At 35.0% G+C, this 14,084-nt stretch overlaps 1 protein-coding gene across 4 annotated transcripts in view; it reads left to right on the forward strand.

Moving 5' to 3' along the window:
* Nucleotides 1-712: 712 nt before the first annotated feature.
* LOC146995422 (phosphatidylinositol-3,5-bisphosphate 3-phosphatase MTMR14-like) overlaps nucleotides 713-14,084 on the forward strand; it is a 49,957-nt gene continuing 36,585 nt past the window's right edge. For all 4 annotated transcript variants that reach the window (XM_085823788.1, XM_085823789.1, XM_085823790.1 and 1 more), the window contains exons 1-5: nucleotides 713-893; nucleotides 1,545-1,604; nucleotides 1,734-1,837; nucleotides 4,295-4,400; nucleotides 12,649-12,719. In XM_085823788.1, the coding sequence (XP_085679914.1) occupies nucleotides 783-893; nucleotides 1,545-1,604; nucleotides 1,734-1,837; nucleotides 4,295-4,400; nucleotides 12,649-12,719 (452 nt within the window). In that variant the 5' untranslated portion in view covers nucleotides 713-782. The remainder of the gene's footprint in view (nucleotides 894-1,544; nucleotides 1,605-1,733; nucleotides 1,838-4,294; nucleotides 4,401-12,648; nucleotides 12,720-14,084) is intronic.

Consider the following 14,084-nt stretch of genomic DNA (forward strand, 5'->3'; position numbering starts at 1 on the left):
TAACCGTAATACATACTGTGATGGTTATGCAGATTATTGTATATTGCGTCGGTTAGTCATCTTGCTTTATCTTACATAAGTTGCAAAAGATTTCTCTCTTTTCGTGATCCCGAAATAGCGTTGATCAAATAGTTTAATAATTACTCTGTTTACACTCCAAAAGGTAAAGACGTACGTACGACCAAAAAGTCGTCTAGGGATTTAAATATGATTTTCTCTAATAATAATGTTCATAACTGTATGTTATGGATTTCTTTACATAAACATCTTTTTTTCATGTTCTGTGAAGGAAAAAATTTTAAAAAATGCCTCATGGAGGAATTTTCAGAATTTGTACAAAATCAGTTTCATTCCACAGCTCAAAATGAGATAGCTTTTCGGATATTCAAAATTTTCAATAAAATAACTCAAGTCTGAACTATAACTGAAAGAGATTTTAAGATTTTACTGAAAAATAACCGCACAATATGTTTTTTTCATCCAGTGCATTTTGCAGTGAAAAAAAAATTAATAAATATTTTATGAATAAATTAAATTACTTTTAGATAATTTTTACAGTTTTCAAGGCGAAATAATTATATATTTTAAACAAAAATATCTGATATACAAAGAACAAAACAAAACAAAACAAAATTTACATATTCACTTTAATTGGTTGTTTCTGAGAAAGCGTCGAAAGAATGTTTAAAATCTCACCTAAAGGAACTGCTGCGTTACAGAGTTCATTAGCTGCGACTGTTGTTTTCAGTTTTTCCCCCTTACTCACTTTAAGCTTTTGTGCAATGGCGTCCCTTGATGCAGCAAGTTTTGATGTCGAAGTGAATTTAGATACGCTGATCGATTTATTGCACTTTGCTAGAAGCAATCATTACGATCCGTTGAAAGCTTCCGAGGTAGTACAAAATAGATTCAATATCTTAGATTCTTCTATTCAAGCTCTAACTACTAATTAAATAAGCTAACACGTTTTTAGTTCCAATCTTTTCAAATTGCCTGCAGGTTACTTGTTTGAATAAGACTTTATTCGTGTTAAATTAATTCCCATAATTGCATTATATGAAAATTGTTTAGTTTTCTATTTAAACTTCTGATATTTTCCGTGTTCAATCTTGATTTTCTTCCAAAAATCTTGCCATGTTTCTAGTGAACAATGGTTAATCGTAAACTTAAATTAAAATTAATTACAAATTTTTTTATAACACTGTTTCAGAAGTTCGAATTTTATGCATTAATTTGTTTAAATTCTGCCACTTCCTAAATTACGTAAGTTTTCTTACTCAAGTTTTTAAAATGTTTTTCCTGTAAAAGCATAGAACTTAATGAAGAAACCTGCTTTCGAATGTTAAATTAAGGAACTGGTGTTGTAGAAGCCTAATTGATTCTTGTCTTGTTTGATGTTTATCTTCCTGTTTTTCATCAGTTTCTACAAAAGCTTACTTAAACGAAAGCCTTTAATCTCGGATATTTCAAGTTGAAAGTAGTTGAAACTTCTTTTTGCTTAAATTGTAGCATGGGTACTTTCACGTTTCCTTTTACTTTTATAGGTAGATGAAAACGCATCTTCATTGTGTCAGAGGCTTTTTGGCAAAGATTATGAATATTGTGTAAGTTGTCTTCTCTAAAATGTTTTGAACTGTGCGTACTTCTTAAATATTCCTTTTTATTTAAGATTTTGAAATTTGTTATAGTGATACCATTAAAATAAATGAAATATTCAAAATTTTTAATCACAGTTGGGACTCAATGTCGGAATAGCCCTTGAAAACCACTACCCGGCTAGCCTCATCATTCCAACTGAGGATAAAAGAAATCCTGTAGCTCTAGAGTTGCGTGACGGGTAATCATTTAGCATCTATCTTTATAAATTATTTTCTTTAGTTAAGAGCTCAAAAAATCCTATTTGTTAATTATTTGTCTCAATTCTACTAATATTTACAAATGCAAGACGTTAATTTTTTCATAATGACTTATTTCAATCATTGCGTTTTCCCCTTGAAAAGAGATCTAATCAAATTTTTTTTAACTGACATACGCAGTGTGTAGCAGAATAAAGTCTGTAATTTGATTGCTAGAACACCGCAAAAATAAAAATTTTCGCAATATATAATGAAATACGCATTTCGTAATACGTAGTGAAATATGAAGTATAAACGCGGAAGAGTACGAAGAACATGGAGAATGTCAAGTTCTGAAGAAATTGATATTTACAAGAACTGTTCAAATGACGTGAACATCTGCAACAATAATGCTAACTCTGGCGACGAGGTCTTCGAGAGAGTGAACCGGAGTCTCTTAAACGAGATATGTCGTCGTCATGATGCTAGTATTGCAGAAGCTGAGCAGTTACTAGTTCATAGTTCAGATTTTCTAATTATCAAATATTTTTTGTAAATGCTCACAATTAAGATTCTTTTCCTTCTCCATGCTTTTTGTACTTGGTTTTCACATTTCACAGTATACAGTGTTATGAAACCTCTTAATGATGTAACCATCAATTCTGTTGCACATTGTATATTTTAAAGCCACAGTAAATGTATTTATTAGGGCGGTGTGTCGTAAAACAAATCGGTTGCTTCAAGAAATTCGGGTACGCTATCATCAGACGAATCGACAATTGGCAAAATGCCTGTTAAACAGCCATTTTAAGTTTTATTCTTAAATCAACTTTCTGAAATCTAAGTTTTTAAGTGAATGCTTTGCTAAACAAAAAAAACTAATCGTTCAGGATTTAAATTTAGAAGTGTAAAATAAACCAATGTTTGAACTTTTTTTTTAGAGGTTTGTGTGATGTTTGATACTTGCAATAACCGTGCAATGACATAGAACATCCTGTACCTTGTGCAGAAAGAACTAGTAGCACTCATGGCCGGTCAAAAACTTCTGTATTCTTTTCTTGTAAAATGAACAGCTCAGATGGCTCGAAATAAGAGCCCGTTTTTCAGTGATATCTTTCTTATTTGACGTTAGAAAGACAGCGTGCTAGCGGAATAAGAAATGCTTAATTATATACTATACTAGGTAATTGCTTGATAAAGTAAACTAGTGAAAATTTAATTAGACCTTATTTGTATTGATAAATTAATGTATAAGAAGTTCAGTCTGAAATTAAAATTAGTTTGATCCCAAGACTGCACATTATCAGGAACATTTTCAAAGGGTCTAAATGTAACGACCGAGATTTAAAGAGGTATTGGGTCTGTATCGGACGTAAGCAGATAACTTGCAACATTTGAAATTTCCTTGTCTACTCGGGCCCACCAGAAGCCGAGCGCTAAAATAGTTTAACACTGGTAGTTCCGACCTGGGTTAGATTTTAGGCGAACGGGCTGGCTTCATGGACGATTTCGCAATGGTCCCCCAACGTGTGTGCAAGCCAGTTTTCCTTGGAAAGTCGTCAACGAAGGCCCTTGAGTCCACGAAGACCGCTTTATTTAGGCAGATAGCCCTTCAATGCCTTGTCAAAATAAACTAAACCTTAGCTACTCGATATCTTAAATTTAGCAAAATCTTGCTTCTAACTTTATTAATCTTGTACATTCGAAGTCTGTTTTAATAATTGTGCGAAGGGATTGATCAGTGGTCTACAACGAACATTTTGAAATATCAGTGAATTCTGAACAATTTATGAATTTAAAGATTGATGTTTTTCAATTATTCTAGTCTAATTTGGTTTAGTTTATGTTAAAGCACACTAGCGCTATATACCTAAGGGGAGGGATGCCTTCGTGGAAGACTTTCTAAGGGAAACTGGCTCGTATACATTGGGAAAACCACGAAAATGCCCATGCAGACAGCCCGTTCGAGGTATTCGAACCTCGGACCAAACTACCAGTGTTCAGCGGTTTTACTGCTCGGCCGCTGGTGCGTAGTCTTTAATTTGACTTCATTGTAAACTCTATTGTTTAGTGTAATGTATTGTTTTTAGTATCTCTATTTTAAGCACCAGGCTTTAGTTTTAAATAATTAATGTAAAGAACACTTTTTAATTATTTATAAATCCTGGAATAGATCTATGTATATAGTTTTCATTCTAAACTGCGAAATTTAAAATTTCAGTTAATAACACGTTCATTTGTTCAGAAAATTGATTTTGTCGTTTTCAAAACTATAACTCAATCTCTTTGGAAACCTATTAACTCTTATACAAATTTTAGTAATAACTATTCTCAAATTTTGGAATAGGACGTATTGTGGGGAATTCATCATTTAGAATTATTCAGCTTTGTTTTACAACTACCTAAACTTCTTTGTAATACTACTTTCGATGATAAATTAGTTTTCTGTTTAATTACAGATCCTCAAAATTTGATGTACATCGTTTCATGTCACTGGTTACGAGTTCGCGATATGTCAGATACAACAGGAGGGCTGTTGTACCTACAATATTATTCAATGGCAAAGTAAGTTAAATTTTTCGATCTTAAAATCGTGGAAAGTTGAAACCTTATATACAAATATGCGTATTTAATTTCATCACACCCATATTTAAATTTTAGTTGTGCAGGTGATGGACTTGTGGAATGAAGATTCTTTTAAAGTTAATCGAACTTACCAAGTATTTTAACTTCGCAGACTAATAAATGAAATTGCATTCCTTAATTGCTGCTGTTCCTGATTCTAAGGAAAGGCAATATAGCGACAAAATGAACATACTCAGGAAACTTACAGGTACTCTATTCTGTTATCGGGACCGGATTCAGAAATCTATATATGCACGTGTATATGTAAGTGATGCTAATCTATACATGAACACAATAATCCACACATACTTGCATATAGACGCACATTTCTGAATCCGGTCCTGATAACAGAAGAGTACCAAATTCCATTCCTAGACCTTTAGTGTGTCATTCCATTCTAAATATATTTAAGTTAACGCTAGTGTCACTTGAATATTATGAATATTAGCGCTGTCAAGTGATACCGAGATTTCGGCAGCAATGCATACTACACGATGACCGAGATTAACTTCCTCAGAGTAGATTAGATGGCGCCACCTCTCGGTAAGTTCGTCTACTGCTTCACTTCTCTCATGCCAGTTATGTATTTCGCCACCCTTCCATCAACATAGTGTATAATTTCTACTGATGGACGTTTCTACTTCCATCGCCCTTGAGCGCACTACTTTATTGAGCTGGTATACAGCTAGTTTTTTGTACTAGCTAGGCGAAACAAGGCAGCAGTGCAGTGGATAGTTTGTCTTTGTAAGATAACGGGATTTAACTTGTAGTATGACAGAATCTGCTAAAATTTGAAAAAATTCGAAAGGCTGTAATAGAATTTTTACATAACATTCTACTTTTATTAATGTATATGGAACACAGGTTTACTAAGATTCCATTCTGGCATGTATAAATGCAATCTTCCTTACAGGTTACCTAATTTACGGCTTGTTGGCAAAAGTCGTTTCGTTTTGGCGTAGTCGAAGGCCCCTTTTCTAACACTTAGTGTAGCGGGATTAATTATTGTGTAACATTAAATTTGTCTTATGCTTTGCAAGGGCTTACGATAACTCTTTGCTTCCATGTAAACACCATTTTTATGTTCCGTACATCTTAAGATTTCTTTCAAAGCTTATTACCTTAGAACTGAAACATGACTGCGAAAACGGAATATCTCTAAAATTTAGCAACGCGATTCAAATTGGTATGCTTTTCGGTTCGAGGCAGACCTTTATTTGGGACACCTGTAAAATAAGAAAAATAGCTTTTTAAAATTGGCTCATATTTTTAAAAATTTTAATGTGTCAATAACTTGACCATTTTTGAAAGAATTAAAAATGTACTCATTTAAAAACATTTTCATAGAAATGTTACGAAATCGTCAAAAATTCAAGTAGTCTTTCCTCCGACGTGGAATTTAGGGGTAAGTTATTTACGCTCTACTGACGAGTACAAACTCGCTCCGAGGTGTGTTAAATGTGCATTTTCTCACAACAGGTCGGAATGCCAGGCGAAAGTGGATTACAAACCTTAAGTGTTGCAACTGTGGAGAACACGCGGCCAGCTTTTCCAAATGTTCTTAAAGCCCAATTAATATTCGAAAAAAAAAATTCAGATAAATTACGGAAATCCGCAAAAGGTATGTTAAAACCACGTAATGATTGAGACACAACATGAAAAAAATGCATAGAAAATGTTGTAATTAAGGAGAACGCAACCTAAAATTCATATACGAGATAAACCTTAATGAAAACTTACTCGGAGAGCATTACAACAACCCTTATACCTTTAAGGTGCTTAGCGAAGTTAAAAAATTTGATTATTCTATCATAGACTTTCAAAAATCATTAAAGGAAGGCTCGTGGAAGTAAAGGAACCAATACCAGTAGACAAGATCTTTGTACTATTCAATATTCTTGAAAAATTTTTAGTGGATTGAATCTCAATAGTTTACTTTAAATGCTTTCTATTAAGACTTATTATTTCAATGCAATTTACTTGTGGTGTTTCCTGGTGAGTGTTGGGTAATCACGCTTCCCCAGTTCTGCATTCTTATAGCATTTTTTTATGCATCATCTTATTTGGGAATTAATATTTATTAAATTTTTTACGCTGTCCTATATGTATCCACGCTGCCTTAATATACTGTATTTGAATGTTAAGTACTTCTACCAAAGTACTACTACTACTACCTCGGCAACCCCGCCTTTGTTTTACACTTGCAAATCTTTACGCGGCTCAGCGTTAGCAATGCATTAGGACTTCGTGCAAATACTAAATTGACTGTTTTAGCATTTACATTGCTACTTCGTGCTACTTTATATTGCTACTTCGTGATAAAGTTCGTAAAGCAGTTAATTTATCGATAGATGTAGGCTCCAGAAGCCAGGTGTTTTACTCTGATGTTGCACCACTCGTAAGGAGGAGCGGTGAATTATTTGCTTTCATTTATGCCCAGAAGGGTCAAATGCTTGATTGAAACTGCTGAAAGCTAGTAGTTAAAATCTTGGCTAGTGGGTTGGCCAAATAGCTATTTAAGTGGTATCCGTATGAGTAAAGTAACCTCAAAACCAGTTTTTGAAATCCTTCATGAAGTCTCTTTCTTTACACTCACAATATCCTTAATGAAACGAAGCGACTAATTTGGTAATTGTTAATGCGGATCACTGAATTAGCAAGTTTGTGCATACTAAGCCTTATTTCTAATTTGACTAAATATTTCGGTTGCATGGGACTGAAACATGAAAGGATGTTCAAAGTCCCAACACTACGTAATAAAAATGCGTAACAATACTCCGCGATGGCAGAACATTCGCGTCTTTTGAAAGGAAAATCAACTGTATTAACATAATAGCATTTAACAGAATTAATAAACGTGCGAATAGCTCAAGATTAGTCGCATTATCTTCAGACTTCCGAACAAGTTTTGAGAAGAAATTTATAGTACAATTCTTCAAATATCGCGTTCTTGAATGAAAAATTAAATCGCTGAATTAGACATCTAATAAGCCCTTTGGAAGTTTTGAGACGTAAAAATAAGTTTCATCCTGATATACATTTAAATGATACGCAACTTCCACAAAAATTCCAAGTAGCATGACGTTAACACTTTACCGACCGATCGGCTTTTTATCACCAACGCGTACTGACCAATAGCCCATTTGTCGGCTTTTTTTTCGCCATCGCCTAACCGACCGATAGCCTATTAATCCCTTTTTTCTCGGAGCTACCTAAAAATAGCCTAACAATCTATCATGGCGATAAACAATTGCCATTTGCTATATCATCGGCATTTTATTAGTATTGAGGTGCACTGCTCACTTGCGTTAAGTGCGTTGCTTCGTAAACTCCCACATTTTCACACCGTTTTTAAAAAAATACCGTTCACGATGAGCGAAAAAAATGGTACTGGAGTTTTATTTAGCCGATTTGTCAGATTGTCCTGAGTTATTCAGAACAGGGAGAATCTGCGGCTGAACGGCCGGTCGAACGTGCGTTTGCTGTTGAACCGCTAGCGGTCGGTAAAGTGTTAATATGGAAAAGAATTGAGCAATTAACTAATTTCTGTTTTTAGTATTTTTTCACTTTATCCTGCTAATAAAGTGTTCGTCATTTACTGCAAAATAAATCTGACCCCAAGTAGGGAAGAAGTGCATACAGTGTCGCAAAATGGCATACAACTGAACTAAATGTTAAAATAGCAATATATAGTGGAGTTGTATAAGTAGCACTAAATGTTTACCAATGTTTTAAAACTAACCTAAACTTCAGCTTTGAAAATGAGAATATTTCTAAAATTTTCTAGTCTTAAGTTCACTTCTGTATGGTTCTAGTTTCGCACTTTACATAGGCAAACGTTTTCTATTCTCCTTTCAGCAACTGTAGCTTCTGTTTCACTTTCAAAACTAAATTACAAGTTTACTCATGTTAAACAGTCCTGCTGATTTCTTTAGCGTAATTCATGCTAGTTTTAATATCGGTTCTTTTGGTGTTATCTGTTCATGAAATCTTGCATTCAATGAATTATATCTTTTAGATCTACTTGGTCTTATGAACTCGCTCCATAGTACTTTTCAACCCGAGACTGAGTTTCATCATACCGTTGTATGTAAGCTTTCACGAATTTGCGATGTTTGTACTGTAGTGTGAAATTTCAGCTTTAAGTAATCTTAGATTTCAGATAAGCGTGCTTGGATAACTAAAAGTTTACAAAATTTTGCTGCAAAACTTATACCAATTAAACATATCTTAATTCTAGGAATTGCAACATATGTAATACAATTGTAATGGTTGCCAAATAAAGAACGTTAAATTTCGCCAAATTTATCACTTTACTCATGTCACTTATCCGCTTTTTTCATTAAAGTCCATTATTCAGCAAGTAAACCATTATTTTTCACTTATTTCATGTTTTTATAATTAAACTGTTATTTCATCTTGGGGGGGGGGAATTCAATGGCTAGCCTTTTTTCACTTTGTTGTTCTAAATGTTTAATTTAAAACTATGCGATTATCTGCTGAAGGGAAGTTATCGTCGTTAAATATTATTCACCAGACACTTGATCTCAATTACGTACAGAACTAAAAACACCCATGGGAGCTCCTCCATTTGCTTGGTAGGCGTACGATAGAATTTGGCGGCATGGAACTCTTCATGACCTTAACAGCACTGGATTGCGAAGTAATCTACTCATCTTTATACAAAACGTTTTGAAGGACCGCACTTTCCAAGTCAAGATAGGTTTGTTGCTTTCTCAAGTATTTGTACAACAAGGTGTACCACAAAGTTCAGTGCTCAGTGTCACTCTTTTCAGCCTGAAAATTAATTCCATTTTAAGAGAACTTCCTCCCACAGTGCACGGTTCCTTGTATGTTGATGATCTGATGATCTATTGTCAAGGTCAAGATACGAGATGCATTGAGAGACAACCACAAATTGCTCTAATAGAATCGTAAAGTGGTCCAACAACAATGGTTTTAAACTTTCTAGCCAGAAGACTGTCTGCGTGCACTTCTGTCGCAAAAGAATCTACATCCCGACTCAGAGCTGCATCTTGACGGCTCTTTGATCAGTGTTGAGCCAGAAGCAAAATTCTTAAACGTTATATTTGACAGAAAGCTCACTTTCCTTCCGCATATCCTAAATCTAAAAATGTGCTAAAGCTCTCAACATACTTAAAAGTCCTGGCCAATACCTCATGGGGAACAGAACGTTCTATGCTCCGCATTTATAGAGCTTTAATCCGTTCCAAACTTGACTATGGCTGTGTTATCTATGGATTAGCAAGACCTTCTGTGCTCCTGAAATTGGATCCAGTCCACCATAAAGCGCTACGGATTTGCTGTGGAGCCTTCAGAACATCTCCAGTCCAAAGTTTGTCATCTGTTTTGAACCATCTTTGGAATTAAGACGCAAGCCGTTGTTCATTGATCTTCATTATAAAGATATGTCACAAGCCGAACAGCCTGTCCGACTCGTGACATCTGATCAGTACTGGCGTCTTTACCATGCCCATCCTTTGTATGTATCCCACCTTTTGATCTTCGCATTCACTCAGTGATTGAAGAATTTAACCTAAATGATCTGCATCCCAAAAGCTTTGACCTTTTCGGTATTGCTCCCTGACAAGAAGTGAACATTCACCTTCTTAACATTTTTGGGGAAATAAAGAAGAGCAGTACCAATGATATCCATTACCAATAAATTTTCCTAGAGCATTGAAGCAGTTATTCTAACTACAAAGCAATTTTTACTGATGGCTCAAAGAATCATGACCACGTCGGGGCAGCTTTTGTTTGTGATAAAGAAATAGAGTAGTAACTTCATAAGGCTGCATCTGTCTTTACTGCGGAAACTTTTGCCATTTTGAATGCCTTAATCTTTCTCTAGGCAGAATAGCAGAACGTTCATCTGCTCTGACTGAGTGCTTTTGAATCAATAAATACAAATACTAGCCACCCTTTGGTCTTGGAAATTTTAAAGGCACACCTCTGTTTGAGAAAAGAGGGTTATTATATCGCGTACTACTGGGTGCCTGGACACGTTGGCATCAAAGGCAAGGAATTCTCCGATATTGTACCAAAATCAGCTGATATTACCTCAGAAAATGATGTCCCTTTTACAGACATACGGAATTTCATTAGAACAAAGGTCTTGTTCAGGTGGCAAAAATTCTGGGAATGACAAATTCTGAACAAATTAAGGCAGGTAAAACCCAATTTGGAATACTGGGAGTAGAGGGAATCCGAAGGAGGATGTACTACTGACTCGCTTACGAATTGGTCATTGCAGATCGACACATCAATACCTCTTGAAAGGAGATAATGAGCCTATTTCTGGCACTTGCAACGTTCCCGTTTCAGTCAATCATACTTAACCTGCTGCCCTGCCTTTAGTCAGAAACGTCCCGTTTTTATCAGGCACGACCATCATGTGTCCCATCTTTCGGCTTGCGGATGAGTGCTTTGGTGGAAGAGTATAATTTGTCTATATACAGATGGAGGAATTTCAAAAAAATCCTCCCTGGGAGGATTGGAGAATCCATTCTCTGGATACTTTTCGACACTGGAGTAAATCACAAACTAATGAAATCATCTACAAGCAGATATTTTTTGAACATAGAAACAAATATAGGAAATATATCCCTCTATATACAGAGGGATCAAAATCCCAGGATCATGTTGGCGCCGCTTTCGTCACAGAGAAAACAATAGTAGGGGTTCGATTACATACAGTTTGCTCTGTGCTTACTTCTGAGCTTACTGCAATCCATCTGGCTTTGACTTGCCTTTCAAAACAGTACATAAAATTTATTATCTACAGATTCCATGAGTGCCTTAATGTCATTGAAAAATCACGCTCAATGTACTCATCCAGTTGCAATCGGAATCCTGAAGTTGAATCATTCTTTAAAAATTCGGGGATACCAGATTCTTTATTCGTGGATCCCTGGACATGTTGCCATTAAGGGGAATGAATTGGCGGATATTGCAGCTGAAACTGCAACCACAATGTACAATCTTCAGATTCCACTAGCAGACATCAAAGGGTTTGTCAAAAGCAAAATTCTCAGCAAATGGCAGAAGCAATGGGATGACAAAGTATATAACAAGCTGAGAAATGTAAAACCCACCATTGGATATTGGCCATGTATTGTTAATAGAAAGAAAGATGTCCTCTTGACTCAACTGAGAATTGGCCATTGTCGCCTGACCCATGAGTATCTTCTGATGGGAGAAGAGAATCCCAGCTGCCCAAACTGCAATGTAAATCTGACAGTCCATCATATCTTGGTGGAATGCCAGAGTTTTATTTTCGCCACAAACATTTTAATTGTTCAGAACTCGACTTAGGAAATTTAATTGGAAAAACACATCGTAATTTGTTTGTTTTTAAGATATTGGCTTTTATAATAGACTTTAACCTGTTTAAGATATCAGCTCCTATCATAGATTGTAATCTGTCTCTTTTTACCTAAGTTGGAAGATTTTACAAATGACTAATTGCATTGTTACCATTTGTCTGGCGCAGATAACCTTGACAGGTTTTGTGCCAAATTGCAATAATCCAATCCAATAGTAAGAAACGTGAATTTTCAACTCTACGAATGTTAAGAGATCTCATTAGAAGAAACCCTCACATCAACCTCGTTTAAGACATCTCCTTTTACCATATGATTTGAACAATATTTTATTCTGCTCTACCTGTTGCTAGAGCATTTTTCAGTCATTTCTGCTTGGACATTTTAGTCATTTCGCCATGTCTTCATCAGTATTTCACGTTCATTTCATCAATTCACTTGATACTTGTTCATGCATCTTTAATTTTCCTCACCATTTGACTTGCCCATAATAACCCTCGAGGTTGTGCCGTTTAAAAAACTAACCAACCATTTGCTTGGATTCAAATCCTAGATGTACTACCATTGTTTAGCTGTTGAAGATTCTAGAATAGCAAGCTTAGCTTCATGAAGCAATGCAACACTGAAATCACCTTAACTTGAGATTTTTCGGTTTGGGATATGCTCTAGCTTCTGAAATAAGAATGTTGCTTGAATGTATTAGCATGCCTTCTCATTAGTAGTATGAATTATGTTACGGAATTCACACAAGTCTTTCACAAAGGCATTCCTTTCCTTAAGCAGATAATCGTCGAGTACTTTACATAATCCAAATAACACAGCCCTTTTTATTTTTCCAAATTTAGTTTATTTGCCGTTCAGGAGTAGCTCATGAAAACGCGGTGGCCTGGTCTCGGAGAGTCTATGAAATGAAATCGTAAGTAAATATCTTGTTTCTAAAATTTTAATTTGTTTATCGAAAAAGCCTTTACTAATTTAAATACTCTTAGGTAAATTCTGTTCCTCTCATAATTCCATGTTAAACATTTTCAAGCTCTTTAATTTCAACATTTTTGAACGTGTTCATTACAAATACATGATAAAAGTATATGCAATGAATTCACTTGGCATACATTAAGGGCTTCCTAAATGCTGTCTTGTCACATACCCTGAACTTAATTTTTGATGTGTAATTGCTTGAAAACCTGAGCTATTTAAATACCAAGTCTGTGTCTAACGGGATATTGTAAATTTCAATATTTTATTACTTTGAATATTTGCAAATATAAAGCTGATTTTTGTTTAACTTCTAAATTAATATTAGTTTATTTCTTAATATGCGAAATTGGCAAAATTTAAAACTGAGAATTTTCGTAAGCATATGAAGTATTTTTTAAAAGTGAAATTGGGTACCAGTATAAGGAATCGTTTAGATTTTGATTCGTTTATTTTTAATCAAATTTCAAATTCTCATCTAGTAGAATCAAGTTAGTCATTGTCTTCCTCAAAGTACTGTATGTGATTGTATCTGTTCCTAAACCTAGGTTAAGTGAGTGGCTAACAGAAACGGTTCTCTGTATTCGATTTGCGCTGAACCAGAGTTTTGAAATACTAAGTTACAATACATAGTGGAACGCCAAGAAAATTATTCTTAAATGTTCACGCTGGTTAACCTAAGAATTTTGACCTTGTACTTTATGAATATTACATGGGGGGGTGTTTATCTAATGTAACTAGTAATATTGTGTTTAAAGTAATCAAATAATGGCATATGCCAAAATCAATTTCTTTGAAAAGCAGGTTACAGTAATTTTCTTTCTCCAATATTGTATATTGATTTCAAGTTAATAACAGTCGCCCAGTGCAGTGGAGTAGCGATCATAACTGGCGTCCGGGGCAAAATTTCTTTTTGGCGCCCCCCCGAAAAAATCAGTATGAAAATCTTGTTTGGAGACCATTTCGCGCCCCTCTTCGAGCAATTCCTGGGGCATCATACACCCCCTTGCCCCCCTCGCTACGCCACTGGCACAATGACATTCACACCTCCCAATCTCGTTGAACCATTGAAGCGAAACTGCTAATAGCACGAATCCTGAATCCAGTATTTCATTATTGCTTTACATTCTGCTCTTGTTTATGAATTGTGGTAAGCTTTACTGTAGTGTAAATTAAGTTCGTATTAAAGCCCAATAAAGTAGTTTTTGCTTTAAAATGTAAATTACTGGAACTTTCAATAATGTTATTATAATCTGAAACTATTACTTTTAGAGTGTATGACAGTTTCGACAATTATGCGAACTTC

The sequence above is a fragment of the Stegodyphus dumicola genome, chromosome 9 (assembly GCF_044657685.1).
Source record: "Stegodyphus dumicola isolate Sdum_Otavi_A_Nest chromosome 9, ASM4465768v1".
NCBI lineage: Eukaryota > Metazoa > Arthropoda > Arachnida > Araneae > Eresidae > Stegodyphus > Stegodyphus dumicola.